At 45.7% G+C, this 24,382-nt stretch overlaps 1 protein-coding gene across 1 annotated transcript in view; it reads right to left on the bottom strand.

Moving 5' to 3' along the window:
• LOC127447190 (acid-sensing ion channel 4-A) overlaps nucleotides 1–24,382 on the bottom strand; it is a 157,624-nt gene that overhangs the window by 5,277 nt on the left and 127,965 nt on the right. Inside the window, exons 6-9 of the mRNA XM_051708841.1 lie at nucleotides 23,550–23,703; nucleotides 23,307–23,398; nucleotides 7,688–7,767; nucleotides 7,307–7,426 (exon numbers count right to left, since the gene is read on the bottom strand). Of these exons, the coding sequence (XP_051564801.1) occupies nucleotides 7,307–7,426; nucleotides 7,688–7,767; nucleotides 23,307–23,398; nucleotides 23,550–23,703 (446 nt within the window). The remainder of the gene's footprint in view (nucleotides 1–7,306; nucleotides 7,427–7,687; nucleotides 7,768–23,306; nucleotides 23,399–23,549; nucleotides 23,704–24,382) is intronic.

The raw sequence follows: 24,382 nt of genomic DNA on the forward strand, positions 1-24,382 counted from the left end.
AGCATTTTTGCTAAAATTCAGATTAGTGGAAGGATACATAGAACCTATTCTATAAAACTTTTTGCTAACAAAGTTAATTTACTGTCAGTTTTGAAGCTATGATAAGCATTAATTTCTTACTTGATAGAAGATAAAATCTTTAGTATTAAAAAACACTTGATAAAAAAAAAGGATTTATATTTTTATGTGCAGATTGTTCCTATCAAAACATCAGAATGGAAAGTCAGGGCTTAATTTGTACCGGAACCAGCACTTTCAGATTGGGATCTGGCACCTATTTTAGTTGATCCCATATCACATACACCGCTGAAAGAAATGCATGCTGTGACCAGTACATATGTTGTGCAGAAAAAAAGTATTAAATTATAATGTTGCCATTAACTTGCAACAGTTAAACAAAGGCAGGGATGTCATTGTTTTGTTCATATGTATAGTCTACAACTGGTTCCCAAAATTTTTGTCAGCCAAATACAAAAATGGTTTACTTGAAGTACCCCCTGATATTTTTAAGTATTGCTAACCTTTCGAAATAGAATTCATTTAACATCATTGCACTTTATTTGTCTAACTATTGTTATATTTTAATAAACCTTGATTACATCTATTGTTCTTTTTTTAGTGCTGTCGAAGTTAACTAACACAAAATTTGTTTAACGGCACACATTTTTTTAAGGCCGTTAACACGTAATATGACCCTTTGAATAAACCGTAGTTCATGAGAAGCAAGTCAATTCGCGCAAACACTGCTAATGTCACATGGTGGTATGTTGGTGGGATAGTGGGAGACATTATGCTGAGACCAGTACCAAGCATTTTATCAATGTAGCACAGGAGTAAAACATGCCCGCAAAGCACAGATAAAGCTTCTAACATTGTAACATGATTGCAGCGGCAAGACAACTGCCATTTGAACACCTGCCTTGCACTACGAGGCGCGGTACGAAAGTTGCGAAAAGTGAAAGTGTGAGCGCGAGGTGAACATCTGTGTTGCTACCGGGTCCTTGAGTAACATATAACATGCGACTAAGGGCAGCCGGTGGAGTTTCTGGTGCCCCCCTAGGGAGTTGGTGCCTTACGCGGACTGCGCAATATGCATATAGGGAGTGGTGGTACTGATTTCTGGCTAACTGAATCCCTGCTGCTATCTCCAAGGTTCTGTCACAGCGTCTGTTTGATAGTGCACTAGCCAGTGCAGAAGTTGGAGACATTGCTGGAACACTGCAGGTAATCTACACTATCATTTACCCAATGAATCCCACCAGTTACAATTGTGACAGGGGTCTAAAAAGAGTCTTTGATGTATTTTGCACAGAAATGTCAATTATAAATGACAGTGCAGACTTTTTTGCATGTCTGTCAAACCCCCATAAAAAGAATATTAAATATTTTAATCATTTGACAGCCCTAATCTATACATATTATTATGTAAGCCACAATTGGTATTTCTACCCCAATAAGAGAGAGAGAGAGAGAGAGAGAGAGAGAGAGACTAGTCAACTGGTCAATTTTTATCTCATTTCTGTTTTCATTTGCCTGAAAATTGTATAAATGTCATTACATTTGTGCATGATCATTTGATATCTTGATATTATATAGCCAATATTCACATTTTCAATAATTAAAAATGACTTTTCATTGAAGTAACAAAGCCAGAGCTGTAGCAACCTTTACAACGTGGGGTGGGGGGATATCCCCACCTTACTTCTAGAAATATGTTTAGGAAATGAAACTACATGTCACAGCCACGCCTGAGTCAGCTCCATGCCATGTCACAGCCACGCCTGAGTCAACTCCATGCCGTGTCACAGCCACGCCTGAGTCTTCTCCATGCCATATCACAGCCACGCCTGAGTCTGCTCCATGCCATGTCACAGCCACGCCTGAGTCTGCTCCATGCCATGTCTCAGCCACGCCTGAGTCTGCTCCATGCCATGTCACAGCCACGCCTGAGTCTGCTCCATGCCATGTCACCGCCACACCTGAGTCTGCTCCATGCCACGTCACAGCCACGCCTCAGCCTGCTCCTTGCCATGTCAAGGCAACGCCTCAGCCTGATCCATGCCATGTCTCGGCAATGCCTCAGATTGCTCCATGCCAAGTCATGGCAATGCCTCAGCCTGCTCCATGGTCCAGGCTCACCTCCGCTCTATGAGCCAGCGCTCACACCTGCCATGGCCAAGTCAGGATATTGCCGTACCATGTCACCACGTCATGCCATGTAGCCACATCAAGTCGCCATGGCCCCCACCCCCCAGCTCCCCCTTGAACTCTATGTTTTTTTTTGGGGGGTGTCGGATATCAGGGGGTATGTCACGTCTAGATGTGTTTTTGTTCATGTTTTGTGTTCATGTCTTTTATTTTAAAGTTTAGTTCCTGTTCAGGTCATGTGGTTTCATGTCATGTTATTTTCTGTTTCCATGCCATTTTTGTTCCTGTTTCCTTGGTCATGTGATTTCATGTTTCCTTCCATGTTCATGTGTCTTGTTTTCATTGGTTTATTGTCTTGTTACCTTGTTATCAGTTCTGTCTTGTCATTGGTTATCATTGTCATGTTTCTCCCTTGTCTGTGTATTTAAGCCTCATGTTTGCCATTGTCCATTGTCAGGTATTGTGTTTATGTAACGTTGTTTGGAATTCAAGTCAAGTCATGTTATCAAGTCTAGTTTAGTTTGTGTTTATGTTTTGTAGTCACGTTTTTGGTTTCACACTTCATGTAAATAAACGTCCTGGTTACTTTCGTAACCTCTGTTCCCTGATGGAGGGAATGAGAAGTTGTGTCGATGTAGTGACACTAGGGGTCACTCTTGGGAGCCCCAAACACCTCTGATTTTGAAAAAAGGCCAATGGGAATTGGCGAGTGGAATTTGCATGCCACTCCCCCGGACATATGGGTATAAAAGGAGCTGGCTTGCAACCACTCATTCAGGTTTTGTGCTGAGGAGCCGAGACAAGGTCCCGGCCATTTCAGCGGGTAGTTCAGTATTGTGGCAAGAGGTACACAACGTCTCGTTCCCTCCATCTGGGAACGGAGGTTACGAAAGTAACCAGGACGTTACCTATCTGTCACTCACTCGACACTGTGTCGATGTAGTGACACCTAGACGAAACGCTACAATAAGCTAAACCGTGTTACGTGGACTGGCGGTGTGAGACGGGCAGACTGCTGTGTGCCTCATAGCCAGCACACCAGGCCGTCACGTAACCTCTCCCAATGCTCTTATGAACATCGAATGGTCCTTTGGGAGCAAGTCGACTTGCCCAACAAATAGGGACAGGCTAGTCCAGCCGTGGCCTCTTATCATCTTTTTTCCCAAAAAGAGTGGAATTTTGTTTACCGGCTGAGGGCCATAAGTGTTTACTTTGGGGGGTGTCACTCCCAAGGGGAAGACACCGTGGAGACCACACCCCACCCGGAGGGGTATTATATAGCCAATATATAATTGGTTATATAACCCTGAGCGTAACCTGTCGTGACAGTGCGTCCACTGCGGTGTTGAGGTCACCCGGGATGTGAGTGGCTTGCAGCGACTTGAGGTGCTGCTGACTCCAGAGGAGACGGCGGGCGAGTTGTGACATGCAATGGGAGTGTAGGCCGCCTTGGCGGTTGATGTACGCTACCGTCGCCATGTTGTCCGTCTGGACCAAAACATGCTTGCCCTGGATCAACGGTCAGAGCAGTACTGTCAGCAACTCGAGGCAGTTGATGTGCCAACACAGTCGCGGGCCAGTCCAAGAGCCAGCGACTGCGTGCCCGTTGCATACAGTGCCCCAGTCTGTCTTGGAGGTGTCCGTTGTAACCATGATGCACCTGGAGACCAGCTCTAGGGGAATGCTAGGTCGGTCCAACGGCTGAAGAGACGGCGACAGATCGGCGTGACGACCACGCAATGTATCCTGCGGTGCCATGCCCATCTCAGGACTCGAGTCTGAAGCGGTCTCATATGCATCAACCCGAGCGGTGTGGCCACCGCTGAGGATACCATATGCCCTAGGAGCCTCTGAAAAATTTTCAGTGGAACCGCTGTCCCCCGTCTGAATGCCTTCAGACAGTTCAGCACTGACTGTGCGATTCGTGAGGTGCGCCATCATCGATAATGAGTCCAACTCCAAACCGAGATGCTCTGAACCGGGGAGAGCTTGCTCTTTTCCCAGTTGACCCGAAGCCCCAGCCAGTTGAGGTGTGTGAGCACCAGATCCCTGTGTGCAAACAACACATCCCGAGTGAGCAAGGATTAACCAGTCGATAGTTGAGGATGCGGACGCCCACTTCCCTTAGTGCGGCAAGGGCTGCCTCTGCGACCTTCGTGAAGATGCGAGGGAACAAGGACAGGCCGAAGGGGAGGACCTTGTACTGGTATGCTCGGCCCTTGAAAGCAAACTGCAGGAAGGGTGTGTGTCGAGGTAAAACCGAGACGTGGAAGTATGCGTCCTTCAGGTCTACCGCCGCGAACCAATCTTGATGCCGGACACTCGCTAGAATGCATTTTTGCATCAGCATCTTGAATGGGAGTCTGTTCAAAGCCTGGTTCAGTACTCACAGGTCCAAGATTGGCCACAACCCACCGCCTTTCTTTGGTACAATGAAGTAGGAGCTGTAAAACCCCTTCTTCATCTTGGCCGGAGGGACAGGCTCTATCACACCCTTCCGTAGGATGGTAGCGATCTCCGCACGCAAGGTAGCGGCATTCTCTCCCTTCACCGAGGTGAAGCGGACACCGCTGAACCTGGGCGGGTGCCTGGTGAACTGAATCATGTAGCCAAGTCGGATGGTCCGGGTCAGTCATCACGACAGGTTTGGAAGCGCAAGCCACGTGTCCAAGCTCCGGGCGAGGGGGACCAAGGGGACAATCTCGTCGGACGTACCAGCGGGTGGGGCCTCGTGGCGGGGCGGAGCCTGAGGCACCACGTCGAGAGGGCTCAAGCCCCATGACCGTGCTGAGTCCAGGGACATTGAAGCACTTACCTGGCTCCTGATACCCACCATAGGATCGGCCGGGGAGGGGGGAGGAGGAATATAGTCCTCGCAGTTCGTCGGAACCAACCTTGTGTGGGTGTGTTTGTGCCACAGCTGGGTGTGCAGGGGTGGGGGGGCTGCCCCTGGAGCGCCATACTGGCCATAAAGGAATGGTGGCCGGTGGTCGTGAAATGCGGGCATGCAGCTTATCAACAAAAAGGCAAAGGATTCTCCTCCCGGCCCTCCACCATGGGATGGAGTGGTCTGCTTACCATCTCTGGGCCTGCAGCAGGTTTCCATGTGCCAGGGTCGCCTGTCTCAAGGGCGCTTCGAAGCCTTCCTCGGGTTCTTGGCGGCCAGCCGTGAGACGGGTGGCATCTGCTTGCTGCGGGTGGTTCCACTCCGGGCCCGGGCCGTGGGGGTGGGCTGCGGTGGAGCTGGTGTTGTAGCGGCAGGAGGACGCCCTTGGCGACGAGCAGATGAGGTGCGAGGTCTTGAACCGTGCTGATGCAGGATGTGCTGAATAGCCTCCATCTGCTGTTTCACCACCAAGAACTGCTGGGCGAAGTCCTCGACGGTGTCGCCGAAAAGGCTGACCTGGGAGACAGGGGCGTCAAGGAACCGTACTTTGTCAGCTTCCCACATCTCGACCAAGTTGAGCCATAGGTGGTGCTCCTGGACCACCAGGGTGGACATTGCCACAGGGAGTACGTGCTGTGACCTTCGTCACCTGGAGAGCGAGGTCAGTCACCGGGCACAGCTCCTGCATCAATCCCAGGTCAGAACTACCCTCGTGCAGATCTCTTAGCACCTTGGCTTGGTGTACTTGCAGGGAGAACCATGGCGTGCAGGATGGAGGTGGCCTGTCCAGCGGCACCACAGGCCTTAGTCGCCAGAGACGATGTAACCCTACAGGCGCTGGACGCCAAGTGGTGACGTTTTGCAGGCACAGGTGCACCGCAACCGCCTTATCCACTTGGGGAATCGCCGAGTACCCCCTGGCAGCCCCACCATTGAGGGTAGTGAGCACGGAGGAGCTCAGAGACCGGGTCCGGGCAGTGAAAGGTGCCCGCCATGACCTCGTGGCTGAACCTCCTCATGCACCTCCGGGAAGAAAGGGACCGGGGCAGGGAGTGGCCGTGAGCAACTGCTCGGCTCCGAAGAGAAAATCTGAATGAGTGGTTGCGAGCCATCTCCTTTTATACCCGTATGTCCGGGAGAGTGGAATGCAAATTCCACTCGCCAATTCCCACTGGCCTTTTTTCAAAATCAGAGGTGTTTGGGGCTCCCAAGAGTGACCCCTAGTGTCACTACATCGACACAACGTCGAGTGAGTGACAGGTAGGGAACTACACCTGGGTTCTTCACTTAATCATCATCATCTGCCTGTCATTGCCAGCATCGTTACAAAGCTATTTGGTTCAATAAATGAAGCTTAACATTGTGTTTGTTTTTGAGTTGCCACAGTATGCAACAGACTGGCATGTCTTAAGGTCAAAAAGGTCAAAAATGGCAAAAAAGGAACAGCTTTCTCCAGAAACTCGTCAGTCAATCATTGTTTTGAGGAATGAAGGCTTTACAATGCTTGAAAGACAAAGAAAGTCTTGAAAGACAAAGAACAACTGGCTCTAACAAGGACAGAAAGAGATGTGGAAGGCCAGATGTACAACTAAACAAGAGGATAAGTACATCAGAGTCTCCAGTTTGAGAAATAGATGCCTCATATGTCCTCAGCTGACAGCTTCATTGAATTCTACCCACTCAACACCAGTTTCATGTACAACAGTAAAGAGAAGACTCAGGGGTGCATGCCTTATGGGAAGAATTGCAAAGAAAAAGACACTTTTGAAACAGTGGGAAAAGAAACACAGACATTGGACAACAGATAATTGGAAAAGAGTGTTATGGATCTTAACCCCATTGAGCTTTTATGGGATCAGCTAGACTGTAAGGTGCATGAGAAGTGCCTGACAAGACAGCCACATCTATGGCAAGTGCTACAGGAAGTGTGGGGTGAAATGTCACCTGAGTATCTGGACAAACTAACAGCTAGAATGCTAATGATCTGCAAAGCTGTCATTGCTGCACATGGAGGATTTCTCTTTGAAGTAGTTTAAGAAATTCTGAACATTTTTTTTCAAATTGTAATAGTAATTTTTCATGTTATTAATGTCCTGGCTATACATTGTGATCAGTTGAATGCCACTTTGGTGAATAAAAGTACCAATTTCTTTCCACAAGAGCAAAATCCATATGCTGCTGGATCCATCACCAGTCCTTTATTCTGGACCTTATAATTTATAAATTAAGCACTGAGTAAAGTACTGATATTTGTAGTATCAATCCCCTCACCTTAGCTTTCATTTCCTCAAGGTTTACTGTAGCGACTGTGCTGGCTTGTTGCTGCTGTTGGGTTTGCTTCTTGTCTTCTCTTTGTGGCCTGAACAAACGCTCCAGCCTGTGTTTGATCACCTAAGAAAGCGAGGGAGAGTAAGGGTGAAGAGGGCATAAGAAAAGGAGGACAAGTAAGGGGTATAAACAGAGTTTTGCAACATCAGCTATTCTGCTGCTAAGCTTAGAGGTCTGTTCTTATCTGCTCTTATGGGTCCAGAAACACTAATGAATGAAGAGAGAGATGAAAGACACTGCTGGTTTTTCTGCAGGAGCAGAGCTTTTGGTTAAAAATGAATAGATGCAGAATACACACAGAGGGCCACAACGAAACACGGTTACCTCATATACATAGTCCAGAATCTCCAGGATGGTAAGAACACTGGCCCCTATGAAAAGACCCATCTGCCCACCAATGTCCCCTGAAAGCAAAAAAGACAGATGATAACAATTTTCACATTCTAGACCATGGCTACTCAACTTTGGAAAGCTCAGGGGCTGCAAAGTAGAATCCCTATAGACTTGAGGGCCACAGTCTTAAAGGTGCACTCAGTCATTTTTCCCCCTCATATAAAAGGTTTTACTTAAAAAGAAATGAATAATAATTTTGAAAAATATGTATAAAATCATGACCACTCATGTGAGATGAAGAGTTCAGCCATATCAGTAACCTTATAAAAGCTCTTTTATTCTACATGGAGCAGTGGCAACTCATGGGGGCTGCCATGTTAGCATCACATGACCAGCTGAATACTACTGGCTTAATCTCAGTAACTGCCCTGTTATTGTACACTTTCATTCATGGATTAAATGAGTCCTGGCTTACTGTGTGTAGCCCACTCAATATTTTCATATTTATTTTAAATATAATACATATTTATAAAAAATAAACAAAAAATATGGAGTGCACTTTGAATTTTAGTGGTAACTATATATAATTTATACTGTGTGTATCTATCAAACACACACACACACACACACACACACATACACATACACACACATACACACACACACTATATATATATATATATATAAATATAATTATTTATACATTTTATAGTAAAATGTTTTATAGAGATTGTTTTTATAAGTATAAAATGTAAACTACGGGTGAAACTGTTCAATTTTCTCATGGTTTTGTGTTAATAATAGCAATATAGAAAACCGATATAATCAGTTCTGTTGTCACCCTTTACAAAATTAACCATAGTTTTTCCATAGTTATATTGTAGAAATCATTACTTTTTTTGGCAGAAACCATGGTTCCCATTCATAGGAAACTCCACGCTGCGTCGCACAGACATTTCGGAGACACGTCAGTGGTCACGTGGACTGAAGCCTTATACAATCACGCCAATTCATTGGCTGATGGCGCTTAAGTGACACCTCTAAGGAGCTATGTCATGGGCTCCTTATGATCATCACCCATAGCACCATTCCCCTCAGATTATCTTTACTTCAGTGCACGAATTTTGTCTAATCCCGTGTTGTTTTCTGGCGACTCGCATCAAAGCAAGGATTCATTTTCTCCCTTTTGAGTGGCAACACATAAGGACGTCATTGAAAACAACTTAACTTTCAGAGCAAATTTCCTATGCGGCTTAAGAAAAACCCGATTGCAAAGGACCGACGAGGACAACGGTGCTTCATTGAGGCTCGCATTTTCTCACCACGAGGCGCTATCCCCACTTGTTCTGGTTCTATGGCCTCTGAATATGGAGCTCAATGAGCTTTGAGTCTTGGGATTTCAGCTCTGCGCATGAGAGAGTGGATGGACATTGGAATCCTCCTCGTGTTGGTTGCCCTCCCCCTGAGCGAAAGCGAAAGCGAAAGTCTTGTTTGATATGCTCTGAGGCCTAGCTTGGCGGCCATTTTCTGAACGAACAATGCATATGAGATAACTATGCATGTCATAAAGAACCGCCAGCATTAAGTAATGCTATATGAGAGGATTCGTCATTGGATGGTAAGAAAACAAAATGGTTTGTCTATTGTCTTTTTCTGTGTCGTTCTGGGAGAATGCACATGAATAAGGCAATGGAGGCACAGCCTCTGCCTCTCTTTCTCTCCCCTCTCCGTTTGGAGTGCTGCTCAGAGCGGAGGGGATTCTGCATGGGCTGGTGAACCCTGACTGCAGAACGAGGAGGCTGGAATAAGAGAATATTCCCCAATTGAGTGATAGCAAACCAACGGGTTAGTGCTTCATTGTTGCTAATTTTCTCGAGGGTTTTCTATCAGGGAAAAGACTAGATATTTGAACTCATTTTTTATTTGCCATTCTTGGATTATGTGAGAGAAGAGATGTTGACTGCTATCTCTGCTCAGTTTTTTGGTGGTGGCATGGATTTCGCTACAAAAGCTGTTGGATTTGCACACAATGGTTTTACAGTCCAACCAAGTGCATCGCTTTAAGGAGTATTTGTTTGAGGATTAATAAATTGAAAGTGCCGCTTGTTTTTTTTCCTCTATCTCCCCCTTGTGGATCGTACTGGGGAACAATTCAAATGCCTTTATTTGTGAGTGTTTGTGACATTATTGAGTCAAAATCGCCATTGATCACACCTCGAACGCTCAAAATTGTGTTTCATTCTCTCCCGTGAATCACGTTGTAGAATTAATGTTGAGCATTCTCAACTAAAATCTCGCCTCTGCACCCCTTGACCAAGTGTCTTGGGGCACGTGTAACTCTCTTCAGTGTACAAAAGCACTTTGTCTCTCGCACTACATGTTGTTCCCCCATTGTATATGCTGGGACCAGTTTAGTGTCCAACCCGTTCTCCATACCCAGTTTAGCTCTGTTTCCCCCCCCATAATTTGTGCTGGCAAACAAGCACTGAATATTTTCAGCTTGAGTTTTGCCTCTGCCTCCATGACCAAGGTTTTGGGGCACGTATAATAAAACTCAATGTACAACACAAAGATATCAGAAGCGAGCCTGACGTGCTCGCTGTGAAACATAGGGCGAGCCCCCATGCAGTGAACGAAATTGGACCATACAAACGTATCCATTTGTGGTGGCAGGGGTGTGGTCGAACGTCCGGAGAGAGGGAAAGCGGTACCTAACACTTGTTTCTGATTGCAGTAAGCACTGGGGAGAGCAATAAAACCACTGACCATGCCAGTGATGAGGAGAGAGATAGTCCCGCACACACCCGCTGAGTCTGTGTTACTTATGACGGCTGAAAAGCGAGTTGTTTGTCTGAGTGTATAAATAAACCTCACATTTGAGTTTGGAGTTCCCCGTCCTCCACTTTCTCCTTAGAGTGCAAGAGATCTGTTACACTGGTGACAAAACCGGGAGTTTGCCGGAAGTATATGCCGGCATGGAGTCCTCACCGTTGGTGGAAGTTATCCAGTCCCTTGCCAGCATGTACCATTCACAACATCAGGCCCTGCTTGAGCTTTGCAAGGACCCAGATCGTTGGTTCCAGGAGGTGCTTCAGGCTCAAGCAGAGGACCAGCAGGTGATCCGAAGCTTACTGCACCAGGAGAAAACCCCATCCGTGACCCCGGACACAGCAGCCACCATGCCTCCGGTTGTCCTCATGAAAATGGGGGCAGAAGATGATCCGGAGGCATTCTTGGATTTATTTGAGCGAACAGCCGAGATCAGGAGGTGGCCAGCCAGACCCATTCCACTGTTGTCTGGGAAGCCCAGCTCGTGGTGCAACAACTACCAGTGGCGGGTATCCTGGTGTATGACGATCTGAAGAAGACTATCCTGCAGTGAGTCGGCTGCAGCCTCGAACAGCACCGACAACGGTTCAGCTCGATGAAGCTGGATGTGCGTGGCCGCTCTTTTGCCTTCACTCAACAGCTCCGTGACGCCTGCTGGAAGTGGCTGCTGGCTGAGGACTGCAATGTCGAGAGTCTTATCCATCGTCTGCCAAAAGGAATGGTGGAGTGGGTCCAGTGGCACTGCCCAGCATCACTGTAGGAGGCCCACCAACTGACTGAGGAACATATGTCGGCATATCAGAGTGCGGAAGAGCCCTCCCACTCTCTCTCTCCCCTCACTTTCTCTTTCCCCCCTCTCACCACTTACTCTCTCGCTCGACCCCTTTTTCCCAGCCTACCCCGGTTCCCTGGATGTGCGGGACTATCCCGCCTAAGCCGGCTCCCCGTTCATGGGGGTTTTCCTTGCCGCCGGTGCCCTCTATGTCTCTTTGCTCTCCCCCTAAGGTGGCTGAACCCACTGTCACAGGTACAGATGTAACGCCTGGGCTGGCCTGATGGAGTTGTGGGGAACCTGGGAATTTCCGGGATCAATGCCCCATGATGGAGCTAGGAACATTGGTCCATACAGAAGCGGAGCATACAGAATACCGGTGAGTGTCAAGGGGATTACCATCAAGACTTGCTGAAATCAGACCACTATACACCAAAGTTTGGTTCAAGATGAGGCTTTGGGCACAGGTAAAAGGGTGAAGGTGAGGTGTGTGCATGGGTATATTCACAATTATCCTGTAGTGGCACTCATTATTAAATTTTGGGGGCAAAAGCATAGAGTAGAGGCTGTGGTTATTTCCCGCATCACCCATCCACTAATTTTGGGAACTAATTGGCCAGAATGTTTAACTCTAATAAAAGGGAATATGTGTTGATGGGTCCTGCGAGAAAATTCTTAGATGTGAGATGTGCGATGCCTTGGTGGGGGAGGCAGTGCCGGGGCGGTCTTTGTCAGCTCCACATCAGGATGATGTAAGGGAGGGGAGGCTTTGGCCCCTCTCATCCTTAGAGGATTTCCCGAAGGGAATTTCCCTCTGAAGCAGTCGTGAGACGAAACCCTTAGGCATGCCTTTGACCAAGTGAAAGTTACTGATCAGAATCAGCTTTATTGCCAGGTATGCTTACACATACAAGGAATTTGCCTTGGTGACAGGAGCTTATAGTGCACAACAATACAAAACAGCAACAAGACATAGATAATAATAAAAAATAATTAAAAATTGAATAAAATTTTTTATAAAAATGTAATAGAAAAAAGTATATATAGAATACACAATAAGACATCTAGATCTAGAATCTAGAAAGGGTCCAGTGATGTCTTTCAGGTGGGCCAACACCAGTCTCTCAAATGATTTCATGACCACAGACGTCAGGGCTACAGGTCTGTAGTCATTAAGTCCTGTGATTTTTGGTTTATTTGGGACAGGAATGATGATTGAGCTTTTGAAGCAACATGGGACTTCACACTGCTCCAGTGATCTGTTGAAAATCAGTGTGAAGATGGGGGCCAGCTGGTTAACACAGGATCTAAGACACGCGGGTGAAATGCCATCTGGGCCCTGTGCTTTCCTTGTCTTTTGTTTTCGGAAGACATGGCACACCTCCTTTTCACAGATCTTATATGCAGGTTGAGTAGCAGGAAGGGGAGGAGGGGGGTTGCAGGCAACAGAACAATCTTGTCTAGGTTTACACACAGCCCTAGATTGCTCAAATGGCTGAGAATGACATCTCAATGCTGGGCAGCCAAAGTCTTCGTGTGGCCTAACACCAACCAATTGTCATGATAATTCAAAACGTGGATGCCTTGAAGACTCAAGTGTGTCAACGCTGCATCCAAGCATTTTGTGAAAATGCATGTTGCCAGTGCAAGTACGAAAGGAAGGACTCAAAATTGGTATGTTTTGCCCCCGAAAGCAAATTTGAGAAAACGTCTTGGTTTCTGATGTAACCTCTGTTCCCTGATGGAGAGAACGAGACATTGTGTCTATGTAGTGACACTAGGGGTTCAATCTTGAGAGCCCCAATCACCTTTGCTTAAAATAGAGAAGGCCAATGAGAATTGGCGAGTGGAATTTGCATGCCACTCTCCACCCCGGACATATGAGTATAAAAGGAGATGGCGTGCACCACTCATTCAGATTTATGCTGAGGAGCCGATAGAGAGTCCCAGCCATGTCAGCGGCCGGTTCAGCACCGCGGCAGGAGGGACACAACGTCTCATTCCCTCCATCAGGGAACAGAGGTTACATCAGTAACCAAGATGTTCCCTGTCTGTCACTCACTCGGCATTGTGTTGGTGTAGTGACACAAGGGGTTCCTATAGGAAATGCCGCAGGTGCTGAACCATGTCACAAGATATGGAAGAGTGGACACAGGCAAGCTGCTGCATGCCTTGCAGCGAGCGCTCAACCACGTTGTGACCTTCCAGTGAGTTAGGTAAGGTGTCTCCCTAGTCCCGTTAAGTGGGGAGGAGGCACTTACCCACGGAGGCTACCGGCAGAGCCTTACCTGATTGCTGTTAAGCAATTTTCACCAAGCATTTTCTAGAATAGCACTGAGAAGTGCTCTTCCCTCTCCAGGAGGGAGGGCACTATGGAGAACACATCCTGCCAGAGGCAGGTTAACATGTGGAGAATAACTCACATGGACTTACCAACAGGGAAGGTCACATATGGAATAATACCACTGGAGGACCCTATCCACAGAGAGGGTGTGCAGCCACAGTGGCTGAGGCAGAGAAAGCTCTGTCAAGGGGAAACACAGGGTTCACCTAAGGGGAAACTGAACAGTGGAAACTCATCATATGGGATTACCAAGGGGGAATCACCATGCATGGAGCACTGAGCCCGAGCACATGGGCTCACCTGAAAAGTGGCATACCATGAGTCATAGGCCTGGTGCCTTTACTCCTCCGCTGAGTTCGTTGCCAAACAGTGCTTAAGAATTAGAGAGGCGTCCGGGGTTCACTGGATACGGGGAACTGTTGTGGACAAAAATACACACATTATCACCTTTGAAAAAGGGGAAGGAGCAATGCAAGCGGTACACCCAACCAGCCGCCCGGTCTAACTGCTGTTACCTCATAACACTCGGGTCGAAACCGTGTCTATGCGTAGGTTATAAAACCTTGCAAAGGTATTGGGTGTACCCCAACCCGCAGCTCTGCATATGTCTGCTAAAGAGACCCCCTTGCCAGTGCCCAGGAGGACGCAACACCTCTAGTGGAGTGCGCCCGGACTCCCAAGGGGCACGGCAATCCTGAGATTGGTATACGAGAGAAATGGCATCCACAATCCAATGGGCTAGCCTCTGCTTGGAGACAGCTTTCCCCTTCTGCTATCCTCCAAAACAGACAAAGAGCTGCTCCGAGCATCTAAAGCTCTGCGTGCGGTCCAGATAGATTTGCAGGGCGTGAACTGGACACAGCAACGACAAGGCCAGGTATTCCTCCTCTGAAGGGAGTGCTTGCAGGTTCACCTCCTGTTCCCAAAAAGAAGTGGTGGGAACTTTGGGCGTGTAACTGTGCCAGGGTCTCAAGATCACGTGAGAGTGTACCGGCCTGAACTCCAGGCATTCGCTGGTAACAGAGAGCACCTGCAGGTCCCCCACCCTCTTGATGGAAGTGAGTGCCACCAGGAGGGCCGTCTTCAGAGACAAAGTGCTGAGCTTGGCCTGCTCCAGGGGCTCAAAGGGGGCTCTCTGTAGGGCAGGTAGGACCACAGAGAGATCCCAAGAGGGAATCAGGTGTGGTCTAGGAGGATTCAACCTCCTCGCGCCCTTGAGGAAACTGTTGATCAGGTCGCACTGTCGTGAGGGTGTCCCGTCCAGTGTATCGTGGTAAGCTGCTATGGCAGCCACGTACACTTTCAGGGTAGAGGGAGACAGCCATCTTCCAGCCCTTCCTGAAGGAAAGACAGCACAGATCCAACAGTGAATCTCTGTGGGTCTTCCCCACAGGAAGAACACCCATTCGTGAAGAGACGCCACTTCAAGGCATACAGCCGCCTCATAGAGGGGGCTCTGGCCTGAGTGAGTGTGTTTACCACCGCTGGTAGAAGTCCCGCTAGGTCTTCCGTGTCCCATCCAGGAGCCAGACGTGGAGATTCCAGAGGTCCGGCCGCGGGTGCTGGAGCATGCCCTGCCCCTGAGTGAGAAGGTGCTGCCACAGGGGAATGTGCCAGGGTGGTTCTACTGCCAGGAGCATCAGATCCGAGAACCAAGTCCGGTTGGGCCAGTACAGCACAATGAACAGGACTTGCTGCTCGTCCTCCCTGACTTTGCACATAGTCTGTGCAATGAGGCTCACTGGAGGAAACACATAATTGCGTAGCCCCCGAGGCCATCTGTGCACCAAGACATCCATGCCAAGGGGGGCCTCGGACAGGGAGTACCAAATGGGGCAGTGAGAGGATTCTTGGGAGGCGAACAGGTCTACCTGCGCCTCCCCGAATCTCTCCCAAGTTAGCTGGACTGCATGGGGGTGGAGTCTCCACTCCCCTTGGAGCGTTACCTGCCATGAGAGCACATCCGCTGCATGGTTGAGGACTCCCGGGAGGTGAGTGGCTTGCAGAGACTTCAATGTCTGCTGATTCCAAAGGAGGAGGCAGTGGGCGAGTTGCGACATGCGACGCGTGACGCTAGTATACACCGCCTTGGCGGTTTATGTACACTACTGTCGCTGTGTTGTCTGTCTGGAACAACACATGCTTGCCCTGAATCAACGGTCGAAGCCTCCTCAGGGCCAGAAATACCTCCAGCAACTCTAAGCAGTTGATGTGCCATTGGAATCGGGGCCCGAGTTTGAGGCGTCTGTCATGACCACGACGTGCCTTGAGACCTGCTCTAGGGAACACCTACCCATAGAAACGGCAAGTCTGACCAAGGGCTGAAAGTCTGACGGCACTGTGGCGTGATGGTTTCATGCTGGGTGCCATGGCGCCACGCCCACCTCAGGACTCGAGTCTGTAGCCAGTGCTGAAGCGGTCTCATATGCATTGGAGGGGGAGAACCGCCACTGAGGATGCCATATGCCCCAGGAGCCTCTGAAATTGTTTCACTGGCACCACTACCTTCTGCCTGAAGGTCTTCAGACAGGTCAGCACTAACTGAGCTGTTCTTAAGATGTGCCTTGAGAGTGAGTCCAACTCCATACCGAGAAAAGAGATGCTCTGCACAGGGGAGAGCTTGGTCTTCTCCCAGTTGACCTGAAGCCCAAGTCGGTCAAGGTGCTGAAGCACAAGGTCCCTGTGTGCACACAGTAGATCTCCCGAGTGAGCTAGGATTAGCCAGTCATTGAGGAAACTGCTTTTTTGACCATGTGGGTGCCGAGGCCCAGGGGTGGAGTGGACATCGTCCGGCCCGGGGCACACGCCATGACTTTCATCGCCCATAAGGCCGCCCAGATCTTTCAGCACCTTGGCCTGGTGGACCTGTAGGATGGCCATGGCATGCGGGGCAGAAGTGGCTTGACCCGTGGCCTTGTAAACCTTCGTCATTAATGAGGAAGAGAACTTACAGGCCTTAGAATGGAGCCTTGGTCGGTCTCGCCAGGTGGCTGAGTGACAAGCACTCGAGACAGATTTCATGGGTTTCCAGAGGGGAGAGATAACGGCCACATCCAGTAGCACAAATGCGGATGGACATCTTTAAAAAGACACCAAGCGTTTGCGCGAGCTCTTTTAGAAGAAAATATACTCTTCTGAATATATTCTTTTAGCACCTGCAGACTCAGCTGCCGAAACGCCCTGGGGAAGCACAACACTCGACCATGCAAGGGTGACCACTGATATGCGGCGTAAGCATCCAGCAACGTAGTGAAAGGTGAGAGGATGAACACAACATGCATTTGGCTCCAAAGAAAAAATCTGAATGAGTGGTGCACGCCATCTCCTTTTATACCCGTATGTCCGGGGCGGAGAGTGGCATGCAAATTCCACTCGCCAATTCTCATTGACCTTTTCTATTTTAAGCAAAGGTGATTGGGGCTCTCAAGATCCCTAATGTCACAACATCGACACAACATCGAGTCTGTCTGTGCTTCGGAGCAATCTGAATATGGATTTTTTTATTTTCTTTTTTTATATAAGTGTCCTTTAAATCTATTGTCACAAACCAGTCCCCTGGCTGCACTTTATTTGTTTCTGCATCAGCATTCTGAATTGACATTTCATAAGGAGTGAAATTCAAAAGTCTCAAATCCAGAATGGGATGCTAGCCGCCTGAATTGAATGACTTAACCATGTTTTATTGTTCAAAGTATCCAGTCCAAAACACCCTTCAGCTGCTGCCAAGCCGACAGATGGGCAGACAGAGGAATTAATGCATGGCTCTTGCCTGCAGTGCAACCTGTATCAACTAGGCACGCCTTGTTTACTTTTGGTGACTGCCCCAGAACCAGCGGCACAGCGGAGGGAAGCCTTCACTCCTCCAATACTATGGCTGGTTGAAGAGAATTTGACAATGTTTTTCCTTTATTGTATTTAGGCATAAATAATGAGTGCCCTGAAATGTATCTACAGCAGGGACACTGACAGAATAAACCTTTTCCCTAGTGTTTTGAATGGGGAAATGTGTATGAACATTGGGGGAATGTTTATTTGAGAAAACTGGTTTGTCACGATGGCCCCAGTATTCTTTATGGGGGGACAACGTGTGGTGCTTATGTTCACTGTATGTTCACTGTGTTTTGTGTTCACTGTGTTTTGTGCTTAATGAACATCGAATTCTGTTATGCATGTCTCAAAACCTTTGGTCATGGAGACAGAGGCCGAATTCGATCAGGCAATTATAAAAAGCGGTCACTCTGAATGTATTTACAGTAGAGGATGCCATATAAACCATCTTCCTAGCATAGAACGGGGAAGAATGTGTGAACATGAAGGGGAATTGAGAGAAAGCGGGTTCGCCACAACGGCCCCAGCATTCTTTATGGGGGGACAACGTGTGGTGCTTATGTTCACTGTGTTTTGTGTACACTTGTGCTTGATGTAGGGCTGCCCCCGACCAAAGATTGTGCTAGTCGACTAGTAGTCATTAGTTTAAGCCATTAGTTGACTTGTTGTCACACATTTATGATATTAATTTAATTACTTAAATATATATATTTTGGGGGGCATCAGAAAATGGTTTGAGTTCCAGGGCTGAGAAAGAACGTTATAAGTAACATTGTGAACACTGTTCTACATTACAGAGAATAATAAGCGCACTCACGGAGCGAGCCGCAGCGACCACAGCAAAAGCAATAATGATTCTGAATATGTCGGAAAAACCAGCAAGGAGGCTGTCTGAACATTTTGTTAATTTATAGAGAGAAATGCACATTAGGGTTGTGCCGACAGACGATGATCTCAGGGATTGACGATGATCAAAGTGATCGCCAATAGTAAGACGATATTTGGCTAATTTTCCCATTAATGTATAAAATTATTATTATTATTATTATTATTATTAGGCTATTATTATTATCAAATTAATATTACAAATAATTTGCCCCACAGCACACAGACACGCACTTGAAGAAACACACTTTATTATATTATTAAGAACAGATGACACGCTGTTTGTACAGAGGCATGCAGTCTTGCGGAACACGCACATGTAAAAGGTTCTCACTCTTTCTTTGTTTCTGTCTTCTGATTTTTTTTTTTTTGCAAGAACAGTATCATCTATGAGTGTTGCAAATGACCTCAGACATCTCAGCTCAGGAGGTGCTTTGAGTTCAGTTTGCTTTATGTCCACAGGGCAGTTCATTGTGACCACAACTCTACAACCTATACATCTGTTATTAAAACATAAAGTAATACAAAAACACATTCACCTCGTACCATGATTTATATTTCAGTGATTATTATCATCATTATAATTTTTTTTACAATTATAATTGTTTTTATGTCTTCAGTTGTGTAAGTAATTTTCTGCCTGCATGTTTGCACGGCTACTTGCCTGACGGTAAATGGAAAGGTGGTTACTTATATATACACAGTACTGTGCAAAAGTTTTAGGCACTTGTGAAAAATGTTGCATAGTGAGGATGTCTTCAAAATGAATAACATAAATAGTTTTCATTTATCACTTAATGTCATACAAAATCCAGTAAACATAAAAAAGCTAAATCAATATTCGGTGTGACCAACTTTACCTTTAAAACAGCACCAATTCTCCTAGGTACACCTGGACATAGTTTTTCTTGGTTGTTGGCTGATAGGATGTTCCAAGCTTCTTGGAGAATTTGCCACAGTTCTTCTATCTATTTAGTCTAATTGCTTCTGTCTCTTTATGTAATCTCAGACTGACACGATGTTCAGTGGGGGACTTTATGGGGGCCATGACATCTGTTGCAGGGCTCCCTGTTCTTCTATTCTAATCTTTTCCATTTGCAAAAGTAATGTTTGGGAGTCTAACATTTATATTTCCTATTGACACACAAAAGCTGAAGATATAAATAACCATCTTAAGACAAATGCTTTTGTGAAACATGTTATGTGCTTAAGACTCTTGCACAGTACTGTGTGTGTGTATCAGAATCAGAATCAGAATGAGCTTTATTGCCAAGTATGCTTACACATACAAGGAATTTGTCTTGGTGACAGGAGCTTCCAGTGTACAACCATACAAAAAATTATATATATATATATATATATATATATATATATATATATATATATATATATATATATATATATATATATATATATATATATATATATATATATATATATATAATTGTATGTGTGTATGTATGTGTCTGTACATATGTGTATAATTATTTTTTATTTTTTTATTATTATCTATGTCTTGCTGCTGTTTTTGTATTGTTTTTGTATTTTTTGTACATTTTTTTTGATCAATTCATTATTTTAATTGCTTTTTTATTTTATTTTTGGAGTACAATTTGAATTTAGAAATGTATTTGATTTAAGTTTTAGTTAAATTTTTTTTTTAAATATTCACTGATCCCTCAGCCCGGGGGTTGCCGATGTAATTGGATATTGTGATATATATATATTGAAAGTTGAACAACACACATTTTAATTGCATTTAATTTTTTTCCAGTTTCATTTGAATTTTTAGTTAAAATAAATATAAAATAAAGTTCAAAGTTTGAAATCAAGGTGTCTTGCTTTATTGTGTAGGCTTAACCCTAACACTGCTTAACAAAAATTACTCCATTGCACCACCTTGCATCCAACCAGTGGTAATACCGGTGTTCGTTGGTTTCCTGTGGAGTTTTGTTTTTCTGCGACCAACCGACCAATCAAAACTTGGTCGACCAAGACTCTTCTCATCGACTAACGTTTGGTCGACTATTAGGGGGCAGCCCTAGCTTGATGAATTCTGTTCTGCATGTCTTGAGATCCTTGGTCATGGAGACAGAGGCTGAATTTGGGAAGTATTTTTTTATTGTTTGCTCCCCAGCAAGCTGCGGGGGAAAACTGAACCATATTTTGGTTGTCGGATGTTCCCCTCCGCCATGAGCAGTTCGCTTCAAATGGGCAGGGGAGAGAGAGAGGCCAAGGCTGCTCCTTCATTGCCTTATTCATTTGCATTCTCCCAGAACGTCACAGAAAAAGACAATAGGAACAAAGGGGACAATTTATTCCTTTCCAAAGACGAATTCTCTCATACAGAGTAATTTAATGCAGACGGCTCAAGACGTGCATGGTATTCCTTTTGCACGCTTTGTTCGTCAGAAAATGGCCACCATGCTAGGGCTCAGAGCATGTCCGACGAGACTCGCGCTTTCACTCAGGGGGAGGGCGACAAGCACGAGGAAGAATCCGATGTCTGTTCGCACTCCAATCCTCTCAGACACAAAGCCGAAATTCCAAACAGCTCCCGCACACTGAGCTCCAAATCTGGAGGCCATGGAACTGGAACAATTGGGTATAAAGCCTCGTGGTGAAAAATTGTGAACCTCAAAAAGCGCCACTGTCCCCGTTGGACCCTTGTAATGTTTGTAAAAACCCAATTAAAATTGCTTTGATACTTATGCTGTATAAACTACGTCCTTATTTGTTCGCCACTCAAAAGGGAGAATTAATTATCCTTGCTTTAACATGAGTCGCTAGAAACAAACACAGGCTTAGACAAAATAGTGCATTGAAGAACAGAAAATCTGACTTGATGGTGCGAAAGTGAGCGCCTTTATGGAGCCCGTGACTTAGCTCCCTAGGGGCATCGCTTAAGCGCCATCAGCCAATAAATTGGTGTGATTTTATAAGGGCTTCAGACCACATGACACTCAGACGGTGTCCCATAGCGAATACGCAGCTCGAGTTCCTTCGAAAGGGAACCATGGTTTAAATACATTTAACCATGGCTTTAAAACCGTATGTGATGAGGAGGAGGGCATGGCTAACTGGTGCTAAATCAGCTGATCAACAGGAGAGCAAGATAATGTGGAGCCGGAGACGGCAGTTCGAGAGAGAGAGAGATGCACGCAGCTGCGTTGCATGTGTGTCTGTGTTTGTTTATGTTTGTTTTAAGTTAAGTTTGACATTAAAACTTTGTTTACTGTTCAGCCGGTTCCTGCCTGCTCCTTGCTCAACCTTGAACTGTTGAACCCAGGAGGAAGGAGGAATGCGCTGTCACTGAGTTCTCACCACTGCCATCCTCCAGGGGAGTGGCCATCTGCCTGTGGACGGAGGGGTTACTGCCGGCTGCCAAGAGCCGAAGAAACCGCTGCCTTCTGCCGATGAAAGGGAGGAGCAGTTCCATACGCCAGGGGCCGGAGGACTTGCTGCCATCCACCGGGGGAGGAACGAGCTGGCGTCCGCCAGAGGGTGGAGGAGTGGTTGAGGACTTGGAGACAGTACGTCCGGGAGCAGGCAAGAAAGCTCTTCTCTCTTCTCTCCTCTCTCTCTTTCTCTCTCTCTCGCTCTGTGTCTCCACTCACCCTTTCCCTCTCCCCATGCCTCCCGTCGTCTCTCCCCATGGTTCACAGGAGGCGGGGTGGACCACCAGCTGACAGAACGGCTGGAAGGGCAGCGTCTCCCCACCAGAGGGGGGGGGTTAGTCAGACCGGTGGCGCCCCAGCCTGAATTGGGCGGGGGAGGAGTGTAACGAGGAGGAGGGTGTGGCCGGGCCGTGAGGCTGCATGGCTGGCATTGAAACAGCTGATCAGCAGGAGAGCGAGATAAAGAGGAGCCAGAGTCACCAGTTAGAGAGAGAGAGACGCACGCACCCGCGTTGCATGTGTGTCTGTGTTAGTTTATGTTTGTTTTAATTTTGACAACTTTATGTTTACTGTTCAGCCGGTTCCCATCTCCTCCTTGCCATCCTTGAACTGTTACACAGTAATATAGTAGTATCTATAAAATAACCATGGTTTTACTATAGTAAAATTCTAGTAATCATGACTGAACCTAGGTCAGTCACGGTTACTATTCAGCCATAGTTAATTTTGTGGTCACTACAGTTTTACTACAAATACCAGTTAAACTATGGTTACTGTTGTGAAACCATGGTTAATTTTCATAAGGGACTGTCAAAGACACTACCCGCTTACACCATTTGTGTTCAGCATCACACAAACCTGAGATACTTTCAAAAACAAGGAAGTTAAATATATATATATATATATATATATATATATATATATATATATATATATATATATATATATATATATATATAAATCTTCTGGCTTTTGAGTAGTGCTGTTCTAGACATAGTTCTCTAGAATTCAGATAATGCCACAAATATTTTTTTTTTAAGGTGCACTCAATTTTTTCCTTATTAAAAAAGTTTTACAATTAAAGAAAAAAATAGTACATTTGTTTAAAACCATGTACATTAAAATTAGATGAAGACTCCAGCCTAATCAGTAGCCTAATAAAAGCTGTTTAATTTTACATGGAGTGGATCGCCTCATGGGGGCCACCATATTGAGATCACATGACCAGCCGTAAACTATTAATTTTTATTTCTGTAACGTCCTATTATTCGACTCTTTTGCTCACTGAAAAAAAAAAAATAGTCATGACTAACTGCGAATAGTGCATTTCTACAATGGCATTAGTAACCAAAAACTATGCTGCATCCACACCAATAGGTGTCAGTATAAGTACAAGATAACTGCCATGTCAGCCAGCGGAACACAAATAAAAAATTACTGAGTGTACTTTTTAGCACAGTAATGCTGTTCCAGTTCAAGTGGATTGAAACTTGTAATTATTATAAGAAACAAAGTTTGTAAAAATTTTGATAAACTGAGGCAAAAGAGACCTACCTAACAATCCTGCGACGTCATATGCTTTTTTCTGTTCTATTGTTTCATAATTTAGAGCTTCAAAAAATACGTCCAATACCAGGAAGTTATCTCTAAAGTAAAAGGACAAGAAAACATAATAAAGCAGGGAAATATTTCTATATATTCACATATTTGTGTGGATAATATATAGTATATTTACATGATCAATACATATGATTTTATCTATTTTAAAATTGAATAAAGATGGAAAGGCTGGGACACCTGATGTACTCTTCTGACTTGTCGTATTTTCTTGATAGGTAGCGAGCAGAGCCCTTGCTGGGGATTTTAACCATGGAAAGCTCTTTACCATAACGTGTCAGGTTACAGGGAGTTTCACAGAAGCATGAGTCACCTGAACTTTTCTGTAACAATGCTGAAATGCACAGAGAACAGGACATAGAATGTTAGTTAAGTGCAGGAGAGACAGAAGAAGCTATGTGTATAGGTTGCACCTGTGTGTGTGTGTGTGTGTGGGCAGGTTTGGATGGTTTACGAGGACATTTTTTTAGGTTTCAAACTGGTAATTACAAGAGTATTACGCTATAAATGTGGTTTATAAGGACATTTCTAGGGTCCCCATAATTCAAATCGCTTAAAAAACATTCTAAACTATGTTTTTTTTTTTTTTTTCAAATGTAAAAATGCAGAAAGTTTTTTTTTGAGGGTTAGGTTAAGGAGTAGGGTTAGGGGATAGAATCTATAGTTCGTACAGTATAAAAATCATTGTCTATGGAGAGTCCTCATAAGGATAGCCGCAATGTGTGTGTGTGTGTGTGTGTGTGTGTGTGTGTGCACGCATGAGAGCCGGTGCTCTGGCCCACACCTGCACACCCATTCTTCATTCATAAAACTAATGTGGAGAGATAACACCAGTGGTAAATGATCATTTATAAGATGCTTGAAACACACTCAGCATTTTGTTCAGATTTAATTTGGTTTCTGAAGGGCATCCAGAAGAGAGCACACATACACACAGCCTTCCTGAGAGTAAGTAACATGAACTTCATGCTTCTGAATTCGGCTACACAGGATACATCAAACATTTAGCTGAA

Source organism: Myxocyprinus asiaticus, chromosome 10 (genome assembly GCF_019703515.2).
Source record: "Myxocyprinus asiaticus isolate MX2 ecotype Aquarium Trade chromosome 10, UBuf_Myxa_2, whole genome shotgun sequence".
Classification (NCBI taxonomy): domain Eukaryota; kingdom Metazoa; phylum Chordata; class Actinopteri; order Cypriniformes; family Catostomidae; genus Myxocyprinus; species Myxocyprinus asiaticus.